This window comes from Nicotiana tomentosiformis, chromosome 1, assembly GCF_000390325.3.
Source record: "Nicotiana tomentosiformis chromosome 1, ASM39032v3, whole genome shotgun sequence".
Lineage (NCBI taxonomy): Eukaryota > Viridiplantae > Streptophyta > Magnoliopsida > Solanales > Solanaceae > Nicotiana > Nicotiana tomentosiformis.
In genome coordinates this window covers 23,691,257-23,709,403 of record NC_090812.1, presented here as the reverse complement: position 1 = coordinate 23,709,403, position 18,147 = coordinate 23,691,257, and the positions used below count along the sequence as shown (strand labels likewise).

At 37.1% G+C, this 18,147-nt stretch overlaps 1 protein-coding gene across 1 annotated transcript; it reads left to right on the top strand.

Annotated features, from left to right (window-relative positions):
- The first annotated feature begins 11,761 nt into the window (after positions 1-11,761).
- On the top strand, positions 11,762-18,047 carry LOC104105521 (glutathione S-transferase zeta class-like). Its single transcript, XM_009613852.3, has 11 exons — positions 11,762-11,918; positions 12,045-12,147; positions 12,238-12,294; positions 12,691-12,776; positions 12,860-12,931; positions 15,823-15,876; positions 15,983-16,058; positions 16,480-16,541; positions 16,868-16,927; positions 17,434-17,546; positions 17,652-18,047. Exons 1-10 carry the CDS (start codon positions 11,916-11,918, stop codon positions 17,530-17,532), a joined length of 672 nt encoding a protein of 223 aa, XP_009612147.1. The 5' UTR covers positions 11,762-11,915; the 3' UTR covers positions 17,533-17,546; positions 17,652-18,047.
- Positions 18,048-18,147: the final 100 nt, after the last annotated feature.

The following is an 18,147-nucleotide window of genomic DNA, read 5'->3' as shown; positions in this document are numbered from 1 at the left end:
AAATGGGGAGGAGTGCGGGGAAGAACACTTTTTTTTTTCTTATTTTATCTTTATCTTTTTATTATATTTTTCATTTTTATTTTAACAATTTTTTCTTCTTATTTTAATTATTTCTTGTTCAAAAGTTCATATTCACGCTCGTTGTCCGCGTGAGTTATACACATTTTGTTCAGCTCACCTATTTTGTTGCCACATGTACTTGGTCAACGGTCAGAGGTGTTTAAAATATAAGCTTTGATCAAGTTAAAGTGTCTGAATGAAAACAAGTGAAATAGGAGGACCGAAATGTCAAACCGGTACAAGTACAAAGGTCTATCAAGCTATTCTGCCAATTAATTAGAGAAACTAAAATTAAGGAAATAAAACGATTTGGATATAACTAAGAGATTTCCAAGATATAATGACGCAACTAAAAAATATGTGCTCCATGTACTCAATTGCTTGGCATCAATTTCTCCAAGTTCCAGACAAAATGCCCGGTAACGTCAAATATCAAAGAAGTTTTGTTTTTTGAAAAAATTGAACTAACAAACAAGATGAAAAAGGTCATTATTGAAAAACTTACATTTCGATTCTTATTAATCCTGTCGCCCAAACAAAATTTCAAATTTAAAAAGTATTTAACAATGTTTGTACGCCCCAGTAGTCCCTCATTCACAAGAATTTGTAGCTCGTTCTGCTCCACTTCGAAAACGAATCGAAATGTTTCTTCTTCTTTACTTCATTTTAATGCCATGATTACTTCGCTTTGTCTTGGAAACCTTTCTTTTATAAGTAAGCTGAGTATTTTTTTAATAAAAAAAAATACTTCAGACATACTAAGGAAGCGAGTGAGTAACCATGGCGTTAAAGAGAAACAGAGAAGAATATGGTAACATTCTATTGTTGGGTAAACCAACTATGTTGATATTATTGTTGAATAAACCAATTACTAGAGGGTGAACCAATATGATAAATATGTGATGAATCTACGTGCCAACAAAAAGATTGAACTTTGAAAAAGTTTAAAAATATTATATGATTTTCAATTAAAATATGCAATATTAATATATTAAATAAAGTTTTGTTTCCCTGTATTTAAAAAGTATCCATTTTTCACAATTAGACTCGTATAGAAAATATTAGTTTAAAATTTTAACTTTTGACCAAGAAGTCATTTTCAAACTTCAGATCACTTGCCTAGCTCTGGAAATGGGCCAAGATTTAAATATATGTCCAAAAAAGAGTTTCTATTTGTGCAACCAAGCACCATATAATAGAACAATCAATACGGCTGGTCCGACCCAGCCCATCCCAGACCACGCAGGCTTTGATATTCGATGGGCTGGACTGGACCGGCCCACTATTTCTATGAACCTTAAATGATTAGCCTAGCTCAGCCCTTTGTGAATCCTGGGCCGGCCCATCATTTTTAATAATTATTTTTTATATTTTTTAAAATTTAAGTTTAACCTAAAATGTACTATATATATACATTGTTGGATAGAAAATTTTTGAAAACTAAATATCTTTTGATATTTTTCTAATAGATTATTGTACAACACACAAAAAATGTCACGACCCCAAATTTTTCTCTATACGATATTGTGATAGCACTTAGTCTTAGGGATTAGGTAAGCCTAATACTTACTGAATTAATGGCAAACTCAACAAACAACTATTAAATATGAAATAGAATTTTTTCTATACAACAACAATAACAACCCAGTAAAATCCCAGAAGTAAGGGGTCTGGGGAGGGTAATGTGTACGCAGACCTTACCCCTACTCCCATGGAGTAGAAAGTTTGTTTCTGATAGACCATCGGCTCAAGAAAACGAAAAAGACGAACGAGACTATATCAGCACCATCAACAGAAACCATAGAAATAATAATCCCAAAACTTGTAGTACAACTCATAAGCTCTACTGAGTTTACTAGGGACAAATCTTCCCTAAGTACAGTTGTTTCGGAATAGAAATAAACAGTACAAGTACAAGATCAAAAGGTAACTCTGGGGCCTGCGAACGCGACAACAGGTATACCTTGAGTCTCCACAGCAAAACCCAAACACCTAGCTAGCGATCAACCAACTCCGAAGTACCTGAATCTGCACAAAACTATGCAGAAAGCATAGCATGAGTACATCACAGCAGTACCCAGTAAGTATCAAAACTAACCTCGGTGGAGTAGTAGCGAGGAACAGTCAAGACACCTACTAGATATAATAACTTGTGCAAGCATAAATGTGAAGCTAACAGGGAATAATATCAATATAAAGCTAAGCATGATAACAATAACAAAACAATGCTTGTAATAGGAAACTAAGAGCAACAATTAGCAACAGGGAACAAACAGGTAATAACGTCATGGAATAAGCTGAATACAGTTTAAGTCCGGTGAAATCAAGTAAGGAAAACAAGTAACAACTCAATGAGAGCAACCGCTTTCACACAAGATTTGTTCAAGGGTTTTCCCGAGGTACTTCACCTCATAGTCACATTTCACAAGGCCCAATTCATGAACCCTAATCTCTTGGCATCTTGTGCCCATATTACAATTCGCAACCGCGCGGATAACTCACGTACCAAGGGAGTTACAATATCTCATATCCACGCGGACAACTCAAGTGCCAACAATGACTCATGATTGCACGGACAACTCACGTGCCAATAGGATAACTCTCACACATAAGGCAAGTAAACGAGAGTACATATAAATAGTCAATATCATCAGGATTCATATCGTGTATGCTTGTGCAAATGTTCCATCACAACTCAAGTAAACAAGTAAGAGTAGAGACAACGAATGGCACATAGGAACCAATATCCACAAAACGTACAATGTATAACTCACACAATGTAGGAATACCACTACACAAATATCGTCAATAACAATGCCCCCAGGCCATCACAAATCATTCCCCGGCATAGCCTATCTTGTCTCGCCACATGCACAATAATGAAGTAAATGCCCCCTTGTCTCGCCACACGCGCATAACAATATTCCTACCTTGTCTCGCCACATGCGCAAACCCACATATATAGCCCACCTTGTCACGTTGCATGTGCAAATATCAACAATAACAATAGCACGGACAACGACAATTCTCTCAACAATACCACGTATGCCAAAAACATAACAACACAATATAAGGTCTTTCACCACACGTGCCCATATGCCATAACTTTTCCTCGAAACAATTTCAATACCGCAACCACGCATAGCCCTATGCTTAACAACACTGAGTACAACAACAATCAACAACAATAACACGAGAGTACGACAAGTAAATCAACACAAGAACTATAAAGCACAAATAAATAGAAGAACAAGCTCACAATGAAAGACACAACAGGTAATAATGGTTTCAATAAGAATAGCTCAACAGGGGAGAGATAATGTGTAACAATGATTTCACATAAGTAAAACTCGACGATAAGAGAGATAACATGAATTAATGATTCCAAATAAGGATAAGTCAGCAATGAAAGGGATAACAAATCTTTAGTTAAGGTTAAGCAATAACAGAAGAGATAATAATAACTTCAATTAAGGTTAAGCGATTATAAAAAAGACAACAATAACTTCAGTTAAGGTTAAGCAATTACGGAAAAGACAACAATAACTTCAATTAAGGTCAGGCAATTACGAAAAATACAGCAATAACTTCAATTAAGGTTAAGCAATTACGGAAAAGACAGCATGGCGATAAAAGAGGCGATAACTTCAATTAAGGCACATAAGAGTTTATTGGCAGCAAGGGTAGAACATGAATCAATCAACTCCAATTAAGACACGTAAGGGTGAATTTAGTAAATGGAGGATTTAACATGATAAGACAACTTCATTTTTAATGGACATAAGTACCTAAGAGCCTAAAACGGTCAAATTCCCACAAATAAGCCCGAGTACATACTCGTCACCTCGCGTACACGGCCTTCACATGACACAACTAGCATAAATGACTCAAAACCTAAGGGGTAGTTCCCACACACAAAGTTAGGTAAGATGCTTACCTCAAAGAAGCTAGGCATATACTCTAAAATGACCTTCTCGTGTGAATCAACCTTCGGACGACTCAAATCTAGCCAAAATAACGTAATATCATAAATAAAAGCCATAGGAAATAATTCTGGATAATAAAGCTTCGACCTTTAATTAAAACTAAAAAGTCAACCCCGGGCCCGCACCTCGGAACCCAACAAAAATTACAAAATCCGAACACTCACTCCGATACGAGTCCAACCATACCAAATTTATCCAATTCCGACATCAATCTGTCTTTTAAATCATCATTTTATATTTTTGAAAGTTTTCACAAAATTCCCCATTTTCCCAACTCAAACCACTAATTTACTGATAAAAATAAAGACGGGATCATGAAATAAATTCAAATTCGGGTAAAGAACACTTACCCCAATCCAACACGTGAAGAACTCCTCAAAAAATGCTCAAATCTGAGGTTTACAACTCAAGATATGATAAAAATGGCCAAACCTTCGAAATAGAGCACTTTATATTTCTGCCCAGATAACATGCGTCGCGATCACGGAAATTCGTATGCGATCGCGAAGAAGAAAATCGCCAGCTGCCAAGAATGTGCTACGCGAACGCGAAAAGGAAGAAGCGAACTCGAAGAAGAAATAATATTGCCCCATTAAAAGCACTACGCGAACACGGAAGAAGGAACGCGAACGCGGTTCATCACTGCCTTAAATTTCGCGATTGCGAACATAGCTATGCGAACGCGAAGAACAAAGTACAGGCCTCCCCCCAGCACGGTCGCCCACTATGCGATTGCAAAATAGCACTTGTGAATGCGATGAAGCAAGACTCACACATACGCGATCGCGTACCACTCACTGCGATCGCGAAGAAGGAAAAATGGTCAATCACAAAACAGCATACACGAATGCGGCCTGAACCTCGCGATTGCGTATAAAGGAACATCAGATATCATATCAGCAATCCAAAACATGAGAAAATGGCTCGTAGCCCATTAGAAACACGCCCGAGGCCCTCGAGACCTCGTCAACATATATTAACAAGTTCCATAACATAACGCGGACCTTCTCGAGGTCTAAAATCACATCAAACAATATCAAAACTATGAATCGCACCTCGAATCGAACTTACGAACTTTCAAATTTTACAACTCGCGCCGAAACATATCAAATCAACTCGGAATGACATCAAATTTTACATGCAAGTTTCAAATGACACAACGGAGCTATACCAACTCGCGGAATAGAAATCCAAACTCGATATAAAGTCAACTCCCGGTCAAACCTCTCAACCTTCCAAACCTCCAAGTTCCCAATTTTTGCCAAAATGCATCAAATCAATATACGGACCTCCAAATCCAAATTTGGACGCACGCCTAAGTCAAATATCACTATACTAAGCTATTGGAATCATCAAACTACCATTTCGGAGTCGTCTACACAAAAGTCTAACTTCGATTAACTCTTACCGCTTAAGCTTCTAAAACAAGAATCATCCTTCTAAACCAATCCTGAAACATCCAAGAACCAAACTCGACCACACATGCACGCCATAATACACAATACAGAGCTACTCGAGACCTTAATCCACCGAACGAGACGCAAATTTTCAAAACGACCGACCGGGATGTTACAAAAAAGGAAGATAATATTTCATTCACTAAATACTCAAAACAAACTACTCAAAAATATTTTCAAGCTAATCATGGCATATCCAGAACCGATAAATCATCTTCGTCAAGCATATTTGAATCCTCTTGTGAAACAAAGATATCTTAGCATCTTCATTTCCATCTAAATCTTTAATTATATGCAATGTTAGTTAGTTAAACATTAACTAAAATTTGAAGAATAGAAAATATATAAATTCACTTAAAAATGTTACCGGTTTGGACTACGCTTCTTGTTATTTTTATTTTTTATATTTATAATTAAATACGTTTGTTAAGCCCGCAGGCTGGCCCAATCTAACCTCAACCAAGCCTCATAGTCCACGGGCTTATTTGGACCGGCCTTAAAAATCTCATTTAAATGGGCTCCAAAAAACTTGATTCAACTCTATTAAGGGATTTTTTTCTTTCCTATACAATATTTGAAACTTATTTATCAAAATTGTTCAAGTTTTGTATATTACCCGCCCTAAAAATTTATATACAGTCCATTATTAGTGCCTTAAATTGAGGGATTCAGTTACACCTTTTTCCTTTTTTCTCTCATCTTTCCTAACCTCTAACCAACCAGTGATACCGTAACTTTGGTAGTACTAATTTCCATACCAAAATTCAGCCAAATTGCTCCAATCAAACCCCTCATTCTGATATCTAAACAACAATTAATCTAAATACCCAATAGAAAAAATATATTCCCAGCTACCTGATGCACATATTTCCAAATATTGAACAATGAAGTGCTGACCCTCAACATAGTAGAAAACCAAGAAGTCGCCCAGATTCAGACCATGTTCAGAAGAAAATTTAGGCCATCCTTGTCGGATAGCAAGTGAACCTTTATGGTTACATATTGTTACTGATCGAGCAAACATGGGGGAAAGTACTGAAAAGAATTTGCAAAAGTTAAAACTAAGAAATAACACAAATCGACACATAACTCAAATGGTAGGATAAAGAAACAGGTTTATGACCATATCCTTAGAAGTCTTTTGAGTACATATGATACATTTGTGTAACGACCCGGCCGGTCGTTTTGAGAATTTAAATCTCGTCCGGTGGCATAAGGCCCTGAGCAGCTTTGTATTATGTGCCTTGACTTGCGTGCATGGTTGAATTCAATTATCGAGTGATTCGAAGTGATTTGGGACACTTAGTCCCTAAATGAGAGCTTAAGTCTTAGAATTTGGATCGTAGTCGGAATTGTATGAAGACGGATCCGGAATGAAATTCTGTCGACTCTGTTAGCTCCGTTGAGTGATTTTGAGCTTAGGAGCGTGTCCGGAATATATTTTGGAGGTATGTAATAGATTTAGGCTTGAATTGGCGAAAGTTAGATTTTTGGCGATTTCGGCCGATAGTGGAAATTTTGATATCGAGCTCGGAATGGATTTCCGAAAGTGGTTATAGGTTCGTAGTATCATTTGTGACCTGTGTGCAAAATTTGAGATCATTCGGGCGTGGTTTGATAGGTTTCGGCATCGTTGTAGGAATTTGAAGTTTCAAGTTCTTTAAGTTTGAATTGGAAGGTGATTCGTGATTTTAGCGTTAGTTGATATGATTTGAGGGCTCGACTAAGTTCGTATGGTATTTTAGGATTGGTTGGTATGTTTGGTTGAGGTCCCATAGGGGCTCGGGTGAGTTTCGAGTACTTAACGGATCAAAAGTTAGATTTGTGTTGCTGCTGAAGTCTTCAGGCATCTGTCATTTTCGCACCTGCGGTAGAGAGACCGCAGGTGCGTGATCGCACGTGCAGAGAGGCAAGCGCAGAAGCGGATCTGGGATGTGTGGTCAGGGGTCGCAGGTGCGAAGGGAAATGCCGCATCTGCAATGCTAGCAGATGCGCTAAAGGACACGCAAGCGCGGAGGAGATGGCAAAAGCGGACAATAGTCCGCAGGCGCGCACTCGCAGGTGCGGCCCTTTTTCTGCAGAAGCAGACCCAGCCCTCTTAAGTCGTTTCCGCACCTGCGAAGGAAATTTTGCAGGTGCAGCGTCGCAGGTGCGACCCAAGGTCCGCAGATGTGGAATAACTAGGCAGAAAAGGGGCAGATTCAAGGGTTTGAAGTTCACTTCACAAATTTGATTGAGAGCTCGGTAGAAGGCGGAATTTGGAGAGATTTTCGGAGAAAGTTTTTAGGTAATGATTCTTAACTCCCTTATGGTTATATTCCACTAATCTATGCTCGAATTCATCGTTTAAATTCGGATTTGGGGTGAAAATTTGTGAAAGTTCTTAGGCCGAAGTTTGGGGTTTTGATCGAGATTTTGGTGTCGGATTTTAGTAAATTTGATATGGTTAGACTCGTGAGTGAATGAGCTTTCGTATTTTATGACTTTAACCCGGTTCCGAAAAGTAGGCCCCACGGACGATTTTGAGTTAATTTCAAAATTTTCGTTAAAATGTTGATTTCGTTAATTAGATGGGTCTATTATTGTTGTAATTATGATATGTAATTGATTTTGGCTAGATTTGGGCCATTCAGAGCCGGATATTCGTGGAAAGGGCATTCTTATGGATTGATTGAGCTTGACTCGTGGTAAGTATTTTTCCTAACCTTGTGTGGGGGAACTACCCCTTAGGATTTGAGTCATCTATGTTGATTGTAGTCTGTGTACGCGAGGTGACGAGTGTGTGCTCGGATTTATTTGTGGAAAGTTGGCCTTTTAGGGTTCTTATGTCCTTATATTTACTGTGTATGATGTTGTTTTTGATACGTTTGAATTCCTATTTGCTAATTTCACCTCTACATGCTTTGATTAGAGATAATTGCTTTAAGATTCACTCTTATTGTCTATTTGACCCTTATTCGACTTAACCAAAGATTTTTCTATCGTCGTGCTATATTTTTCATAACTGCTTATCTTTAATTGAAATCATTATTTTCTCATCCTATAATTGTTTAGTCTTAATTGGAGTTATGATTATCTTCCGCTGCTTATCCTTACTTGAATTGTTGAATATTCCTCGTAATTGCTCAACCTCAAAAGAAGTTTAGATAACCTATATCTTAGTTGACTTGCCATTATTTGAAACTATTTGACTCGTGTTGGCTTCTTATTGTTGACTTGAATACTGTGGAATCATTGCTACATTTTTATTTTGTTTTCCCTTGTTAAGCTGTTCTCCTTGTGCCTAGCATTATTTACCGTGGTTATTCCTTATGAATGAGCTCTACCATACTTGTGATTTAAATTCTTGAGTTGATTTGCTCGTCGTACTTTGCATTTCTGTCATTGTTGCTTCTGTACTCGTTGTGGTGATGTACGAGGTTTCTATCGTGTTATAGTTGTTATCTCTGTTGTTTGGGCTGCATATTTAAATTGGGACTACAGACGTATTCCGGGAGATCTACGTATTCCGGGAGATCCCCTTGTCTTGCATATTTACTTTGGGACTACGGAAGTATTCCGGGAGATCTCCCAGTACTGTATATTTACTTTGGGACTACAGACATATTCCGGGAGATCCCGTAGCACTGCATATTTATTTTGAGACTACGGATGTATTTCGGGAGATCCCTCCCCCCTCCGTACTGCATAATTAATTCGGGACTATGGGACGGTATCCCGGTAGATTTCCCCTATGGTTATATCTGTGTTCGGATCTGCTAATCTTCCATGCTTAGGTGTCACAGGGTGACTTATACTCGAAGGATATTACTTGAAAAATTTATATTTAAAAAATATTTATCTCGAAGGAACTATGTTTGAAGATATTTATTTGAAAGGGGTATACTTGAAAGTATTTATCTTGAAAGAACTATGTTTGAAGGCTAATTATTTGAAAAGTTTATATTAGAAAGGTTTTATCTTGAAAGAACTATGTTTGAAAGATATTTATTTGAAGGAAGTATATTTCAAAAATAATTTCTTATTGGAAAGGATTATATTCTAAAGACCTCAATTTAAAAACTTACGGGTGAAAGTTTACACTTGAAGGATTTGACTAATTTATTAGGGTTGTTGGCTGAGACCTGATGTGAAAACTATTGTAGCTGCTGAGTTACTACTTGCCTTTACTGTATTATGATTTTTTTTGAATTTGGGTTGTGTTTTCGTTCATTCTTCTGTGTCTTATTCTGGTGTTCCGCTGTTACTTCCTGTTTTTTTCCTTCCTTATTGCAGTTGCTATATCGTTATCCATATCACGGGGTCCTTAGATAAATGTCATGTTATGTCATCCTTATACTTATGCTTGTTCAGTTTATTAGACTAGTAAATGTCTTGACTAATTCTCGTCACTACTTCACCGGGGTTAGTCTTGATACTTACTGAGCACCGCTGTGGTGTGCTCATGCTACTCTTCTGCATAATTTTTATTTTTGTGCAGACCCAGGTATTTGTTCGTTAGCTAGCTGTGTGGACTGTCGCTGCGAAGACTTAAGGTAAACCTGTCGCTGCGTTCGCAGGTTTCGGAGTCACCTTCAAGTTTTCGTTTTGCATTGTTTATTCTTATTTCTGAACAGTTGTATTTAAAAATTTTCTTGCAAACACTCTGTAGAGCTTATGACTTGTACTACCGGTTTGGGAATTATAAGAGATTTTTATTTATTTTGTTAGATGTTAATTAAATAATGTTGTTTCAATTAATGTTAGGCTTATCTAGTCCCTAAGACGCGGTGCCATCACGATACCAAACAGAGGAAAAAATTGGGTCGTGACAATTTGCTTATTGTAATCAGAGAGAATAGCTTAGTTGTATTTCTATTCATGAATACAAAAGATTTATAGCCAAGGCATCTTTATGATACATCTACAACAAATACTATAAACTAAAAATAAATTTCATACAAGTAATTATATATTATATAAATTATTTACAACTTATCTACTACTTTCATACATCATTCTTACCCAGGTAAATACAACTACAACATCATATAACTTAAATACAATTTTCATACAAATTTTATACAATATGTCTTTTGTTTGTATTTTGTATATGATTTGTGTATATTTTGTAAGTGGTGTGTTCTTCTTCCTCTCTGAAATTCCAATCAAAACTTACTCTCTTAAAACAATCTTGATACATATCAACAACTTGATACAACTAGTTTTCAACTTTCATACAACATTCAAATAAAAAAATATATAATTACAATAGAATACAACTTTAATATAATTTTGTAAGTATATTATATGTCATGTGTTCTTCTTCTTCTTCGAGTTTCAATCTGAAATTCAGCAAAAATCAAGTCTAATATTTACCAAACACCCTCAAAATTGAGATATAAAATAAATTCTTATTCAATTTCTAATATAAAGGGATACTCGTTAATACTAATTGTATATAATTGGTATTGTATATGCTCACATAATTAAGTTAAAACTTGATTAAGGAGAGTAATAAAGTTTTATATATAGTATAGGAAGTAAAAATCCCCCTATTAAATTAGGGGCTGGATTGGATCGACCCAATGAACTAAGCCCATATTGACGGCTTTAGCCACATTTTCATTCAGAGGAGAAGAAAAAGCAGAAGAAAGAAAGAAGAGAAGGCCACCGATAAAAAAAAAGGGAAGAAGATCCACGTTTACAAATGTTAGGGCTCGATAGGTGTAAATAGCACGGGCTAGCCAGTTTTCGGCCTGATAATTGAAAAATAGCTAGTGTTTGCAAAGTCATTGAAATATAGTCACTATTTTGCTGCAACACGGAAAGTTCCAGCATAATATACGAGAAATTGGTGCACATGTGTATGAACTTACAACATATTATGCTGGAACTCCAACACACGGAAAATTCCAGCATAATATACTGGAGATTGGAGCACCTGTGTATGAACTTCCAGCATATTATACTGGAAGTCTAGTATATTATGCTGGAAGTCCAGTATATTATGCTGGAAGTTCATACACAAGTGTTCTAATCTCCAGTATATTATGCTGGAACTTTCCGTCTATTAGAGTTCCAGCATAATATGTTGTAAGTTAATACACATGTGCACCAATCTCCAGTATATTATGCTGGAATATTTTATGAATTTTGAACAGTATTTTCGTTTAGATTTATTTTTACATAAAAATTAGCTAAATTTCGATTACTTTTAAAATTGTGACTATTTTTTCACTATTTTTTAATTCCATCCCAACTATTGTGGGGGCCGGCCTAGAGTACAATGTAATCGAGACGGGCCTGCCGGCCAAGCGGAGAATTTCAACTTTGCTGCCTAACCAGTTTGGAAGTGTATATGTTTCTCATATATTTTGTCCTTCTTGATCATCATTTCTAAAAGTCCCAGAAACTATTTTGACCATTGACGATGGTGAGTACTCACCTCGTACTGCCACTAATTATGTTGGCCAAAACAATTGAATCGGTGTTTAGTGGTAATCCTTACTTATTTGTTTAATTAATGGATACTCCACTTATTTGTTTGATGAATTCTCAGGCAGAGAGTGGTAGTAGTGGAGAGGAGTCAAAGAAGCTGCAGCTCTACTCATATTGGCGGAGCTCATGTGCATTTCGTGTCCGCATAGCTCTCAATTTGAAAGGTTTGATTATCTTCTCTTTGATTTCTTTGTCTATCATAAAAAAAATAAGGAGTACTCTGTATTAATCCATTTTGTGTTTTTCCTTGTTAGGAGTGGAATATGAGTACAAAGCTGTTAACTTGCTCAAAGGAGAACAAACCAATTCTGGTTAGTCTATCCTTTGTTTTTTTGGGTGTTTAAGTTTATCGAATAATTAAAAGATTGCTTCTTTAGGAAGTTACAAGGAGCTGATGGTGATAAATAATTAAGAGTGAACAGTGTTCTTTTGCTTAACTTCCCACTTCAGGTGCCGTTAAGCCTGGCGCAGGGAACTTGAAAGTTGCTAACACTTTCGCTTTAGTTAAAAGAGCCTTCCCTGATAGGTTTATAGTTGTTAAGTTTATTGGGCAGTAAAGAGTGTGGTATTTGCAGTTAGAATGTTACATGGAGCTGCTTATTGTCATTAATTAGGATTAAAGATGAGAAATTGGGTTTGGGGGTGTTAAACAAATCATTGTAGGATTCTTTTGAACTTTTTTTTGGCCTTTGTAATGTGTGGAATAGAATACTTGAAGCTGAATCCCCTTGGATATGTGCCGACGTTGGTGGATGGAGATGCAGTAATTGCTGACTCTTTTGCTATCATAATGGTATGTTTATCTTGTGCTCTGCCATTAGAGTGTAATTTTTTATCATTACTACGATGGTGGTGATGGGAAGATTTCTTGGGCAGTATCTGGAAGAGAAGTATCCTCAGCGAGCATTGTTGCCTCAGGATCTTCAGAGAAGAGCAATCAACTATCAGGTATAAAGGAGAAGTGGATGATGGTATTTTTGGGCCATCAAGAGCTAAACTTCTTTACTATGAAAAAAGGAACTAAAGTTTTTTAGTAACGTGCACTTTATCAATAAAATCTTACCTTTATAAAAAAAAGTTTTTTATCGCGTGCTCAAGTTATCCCCAAGAGAGCTAGTTTTAAGTATCTCGGGTCTATTATCCAAGGTAACGGGGAGATTGACGAAAATATCGCACACCACGTCGGAGCGGGATGGATGAAATGGAGGCTCGCTTCCGGTGTTTTATGTGATAAGAATGTGCCGCCAAGACTTAAGGGTAAGTTTTATAGAGTGGTGGTTCGACCGACTATGCTATATGGGCCTGAGTATTGGCCAGTCAAGAACTAAGAATGTGCCGCCAAGACTTAAAGGGTAAGTTTTATAGAGTAGTGGTTCGACCGACTATGCTGTATGGGGCTGAGTATTGGCCAGTCAAGAACTACCACGTGCAGAAGATGAAAGTAGCATAGATGAGGATGTTGAGTTGGATGTGTGAGTACACCAGGAGAGATAAGATTAAGAATGAAGCTATCCGGGACAAAGTGGGAGTAGCCTCCGTGGAGGACAAGATGCGGGAGCCGAGGCTGAGATAGTTCGGACATGTTAAGAGGAGAAACATTGATACTCCTATTAGGAGGTGTGAGAGGTTGGCCATGGCGAGTTTGAGTAGAGGTCAAGGTAGGCCTAAGGCATAAGAAATACTGGGGAGAGGTGATTAGACAGGACATGACGCTGCTTCAGCTCAATCAGGACATGACCCTTGATAGGAGGGTGTGGAGGTCGAGGATTAGGGTAGAAGGTTAGTGGGTAGTTTCTTAGTTGCTCACCGATAGTCTTAGTAGCACGCATGTCCTTTCATATTCTTAGATTTTTATTGCGTTATGTGGTTTTGTTCGCCTAAGGTATTGTATTCCATGTTGCTATTATTTGGTACTACTTATCCTTTATCTCCCTCTTTTTCTTCTCTCTTCCTTTCTTGCTTTTCTTCTTCTTCTTCTTCTTCTCACCCTTTCCGAGCTGAGGATCTATTAGAAATAACCTCTCTACCTGCATTAGGTAGGGGTAAGGTCTGCGTACAGACTATCCTCCCCAGTCCCCACTTGTTGGGAACATACCGTTTTTTTTTTTTTTTTTTTTTTTTTTTTTGTTAGTCGCGTGCTATGGCATCTGATTATTTAATATCATTGGAGGTATGTAGCTTAAGCTGATGGACCGAAATACTGAATTTTTGTGATGCAGTGGAATGGAAATGACTTGGTCATCAACTGGAAGCCCTGCTGAAACACTTCCCTCCATATTGGAAATGAGCCCATTGTTTTTAAACCCAATGTTGCTTATATGAATATAAAAGGAACTTAAGATACCTTGATCGATACTTATTTTAAAAAAAAAACGATCATAGCATGTCATTGAAATCTACTTGCTCTCAATCTATTTCTTTTTTGAGGAATTCTAAGAACCGTGTGCATCTTAAGTATTATCTTCCAATGACTTAGATATAGTTGCTGCTTGTTGGGTATATGTTTAGTATTTGATTGTTTTGAGAACTTAGATGTGCCTTGAGTAACTAAAATTACATAGCTTCTTCTTCTCAAATGTCTGTAACCTTAATATTTTGGTAATTCCAAGTCTATCTATTGTTGAGTCCACGAACAAAGTAGGATATTCACTTAGGCAGATGAAAATACCATGTAGCTAGTGAAAACTTTGGGACTTTGCTATTGCCTATCTCAGAGTATGGGCCTTATTTGCTACCACTTTCACTACTGCACTGCTACCTCACATGAAATAAGCTGCGGGAAAGTTGTATATTAATTGTTCTGAATTCCGATAGCTCTTTCTCGACCTTTATCCCTGGTCTCTAAGTTTTCTCTTTGCCTCTTTTTTCTTTCTGAAGTATTCTTTTGCTCAAATTCTTGGAATTGATTTAGCAAATCAGTTCCATGAGGAGAACCAACAAACTAATTGACTGAATGCAAGTTATTCAGCTTGCAAACACATCCTGAGTTTAAAAACCATAGCTAGGATTGGCCTCTGGAAAATATATCAGGTACTCCTACCATCTTAAGGCTCTCTTGATCATGGTGGATGGTTAGGACTAATGGGTGATTTCCATAGAAGTTAGTCTTGCATATAATTTTCTTGGAGTACAAGAGTGACTAAAGAAAGAAGGAAGCTTATGTGATACGGGTTATCTGAGATCTCAGTCATGAGTATTAGTGTTAATTAGCATTTTCATGACGTTGAAGGGTGGAGATCTTGCATTTATCTGGTACTACCTTGTATCTTGACCATCTATTTGTATTTAAAATGTTCTAACAGCTATATTTTGAGAAGAGAGGTTGCTCAAGTGGAAAGCACCCTCAATCTCCAAGCTTTGTTGAGGGCTCGAGTCACCAATTGAGCAAAGTGGGGAAGGGCTTCCCTTGACTCCTTGAAAAGGGAGGGTTTTGGGGGTAGATGTAGGTTTACCACCCCCACCCCCCCTCCCCCCCCAAAACCCCCCAAGAAAAAAAGAAAGAAATAAAAGAGCGTCCATTTCTTATAGTCAGCCTTAGCAGTGAAACTAGAATCAAGTATTTGATTGGAAGCATATAAAGTAAGGTGGCCATTCTTCCACTTGAGGTACATGGCCATGTGGTTGAAATAAAACACAGTGGAGGTAAAAATGTTTTTTTTTGCCTTTTAGTTGGTGTCCTCAATGTAATGACTATCGACCGTCATGTCAAAGAAGTATCTTGTCTTATATAATTTTGCTATAGATATAGAAACCAACGGCAAATTGGACATTTATTGTAAATTTTGTTTTCTTATGTTTAGAATTGTTACTTTCTGCTTCCATGTTTTCCGTTTCTGCAGGCTGCAAACATTGTTGCAGCAAACATTCAGCCTCTACAGAATCTTGCTGTACTTGTGAGTTTAAGTGATCATTCTGTTCGCTGGTCATATGAGGTCATTTCATATGTTTACAAATTCATATGATTTACTTTTTTTTTTTTTATGGCCTTTCCATTTGCAGAAGTACATCCAGGAAAAAGTTGGCCCAAATGAGGCAACCCCTTGGGTTCAAAATCATATACGAAAAGGATTTGAAGGTAATATTGTGCTTAATGCCTTTGTGACATAATATGAATCAATTGTAACTTAATTTCTGTCCCATAGTTTTTGTTTATGATAAGTATTTTTGTCCCATAATTTGAATCTGAATTCACAATATCTCATAGGACTAGATTCGGATACCATCTCTGCCTGCCTCTCCTTGCAGAAATTGAATGACATACCATTTCCTTTTTACCTGATATTTTTGGGTGTAGATACAAGATTAAAAGGGAGGACACCAGAAATTCTTTGAAAATTAGATATTGAGATGACCTACGGTCATGTAAATTGGAGTTCTTCCCCTTATCAAAAAAATTGGGAGTTCTTGCTTAAAATATAGAAGGATATGGTTTTGTTAGAACAAGGATTTATCTCAGTTGGTCTAGAAGTTTTCTTAACAGAGATTTGCTTTTGCAGCACTTGAAAAGCTACTTAAAGATTATGCTGGAAAGTATGCGACAGGAGATGAAGTTTACATGGTTTGTTTCTTTCCATTCCATATGTTGCTGCTTGCATATACACAAACAGCACTATGTCTTGATATTTGCAACTCACTGTGGCACTTCTAAGTCTTTTACCCCATAGGTCTCATATGTTTTCTTAGTTTGGTCAAAGAAGGTAAAGAGAAAGTACGCCAGAAGTATACATCCACAACACAAGTGTATTGATGAAATAGTGGTGACTTGTAAAATAGCAAAGCGCGAATTAGTTCACTCATATTACCTCTTAACGGACTGAAAAGATGGGACACTTTTATGCCATATAGTATCCAATTCAGATGCTTAACTTGTTTTGCAACTTGCAGGCCGACTTGTTTCTGGCACCTCAGATCCATGCAGCAATCAAGCGCTTTGAAGTTGACATGGTAGTGCCTTTATAGACATCCCATAGAATTTTATATGGTGTCGTGTGCAATTCTCAGATAATTAGCACCTCATCTCGTGAATTGTTTGTTAGTGGCATACATAATGAGCACCTAAAAAAGGAGTTTTGTCTTTCTAGAGATAGTGTTGCAAAACTAGCTTTCTTGATCAGATGAAAGGGTACTCATTTGCTGCTTTTTATTTGTCATGGTAGCCTTAATTAATTGTTCCCTGTTAGTTTACCTTACTGTGAATTAGTGTCTTGCCATTTCCATTATTTTCTAACTTTTATTCTAGTCTGTTCCTTCTTTTAGTCGATCCGCAGTTCCGCACTTCCAAGAAATAATTTTTCTCTCAAAAAAGCTAAATGGTATATTCATTTCAGTATTTCACTTGATTTACCTTAGTCGTTGGTGGAACTTTCATTGTTCTTAGGTGATCTTATACGTATGCATCTCTTCTCTTTAACGAATGTTCTCTTCCTAAAAGTTGTCAATGCAATGTGTAGAATCAATTCCCCACTCTGTTGAGGGTATTTGAGGCTTACCAAGAGCTGCCTGCTTTCCAGGATGCTATGCCAGAAAAGCAGCCTGATGCCACTGCCTGAGGCAAGAATCTCAGGTTGTTAATTACTTTGGAGTTGAAGAATACTTACTTGTTCATTTATTTTTTTGCCTTAAATGGTCATACTTGTGCACTCAACATGGTTAGTATTTTAATGAGCAGGCTATCCATCTCCTTGAAAGTTCCCTTCTCAAACCGTTGACATACCTGCTGGACTTGCATTTCGGAGAATTGTTAGCTTTTTCTATTTCTAAAGGCATTATGACAAGGATGAGGATGGCGCCTGGTTCTTTCAGGCTAGATAAGAAAACTGGCGTGTTAATCCTTGCATGCTTGGCACCTGTGCTTCTAGTAATTTTTCCTTTTCTTCTGTAAACTGCTTTACTATCAATAAAAGTATGTATAGTTGTGTAAGAGAATACTGAAGTTAAGACAGTGAAATGGTATTGTACCTATGTTAAGAAGCCTAGGATGAACATTCATCCATCTATGTTGTGATTTGTGAGTTGTGAGTTATGAGTTGTGACCTACAATAAAGTTGCCTGCATGTTGAAAAGAGGACGTGTCTTTGCTTTTTTGTTTGGTTGAACAGAGTATTTATCAGGTCTGACTTCTGAATTAGACCTCAACATTTCGTTCTAAAGAAGGGAAAGGAAAT

Coding starts and splice junctions, on each gene's coding strand:
- LOC104105521 (XM_009613852.3), top strand. Junction 12,148..12,237: donor CATAGCTCTCAATTTGAAAG/GTTTGATTATCT, acceptor TTTCCTTGTTAG/GAGTGGAATATGAGTACAAA. Junction 16,928..17,433: donor AGCGCTTTGAAGTTGACATG/GTAGTGCCTTTA, acceptor TGCAATGTGTAG/AATCAATTCCCCACTCTGTT.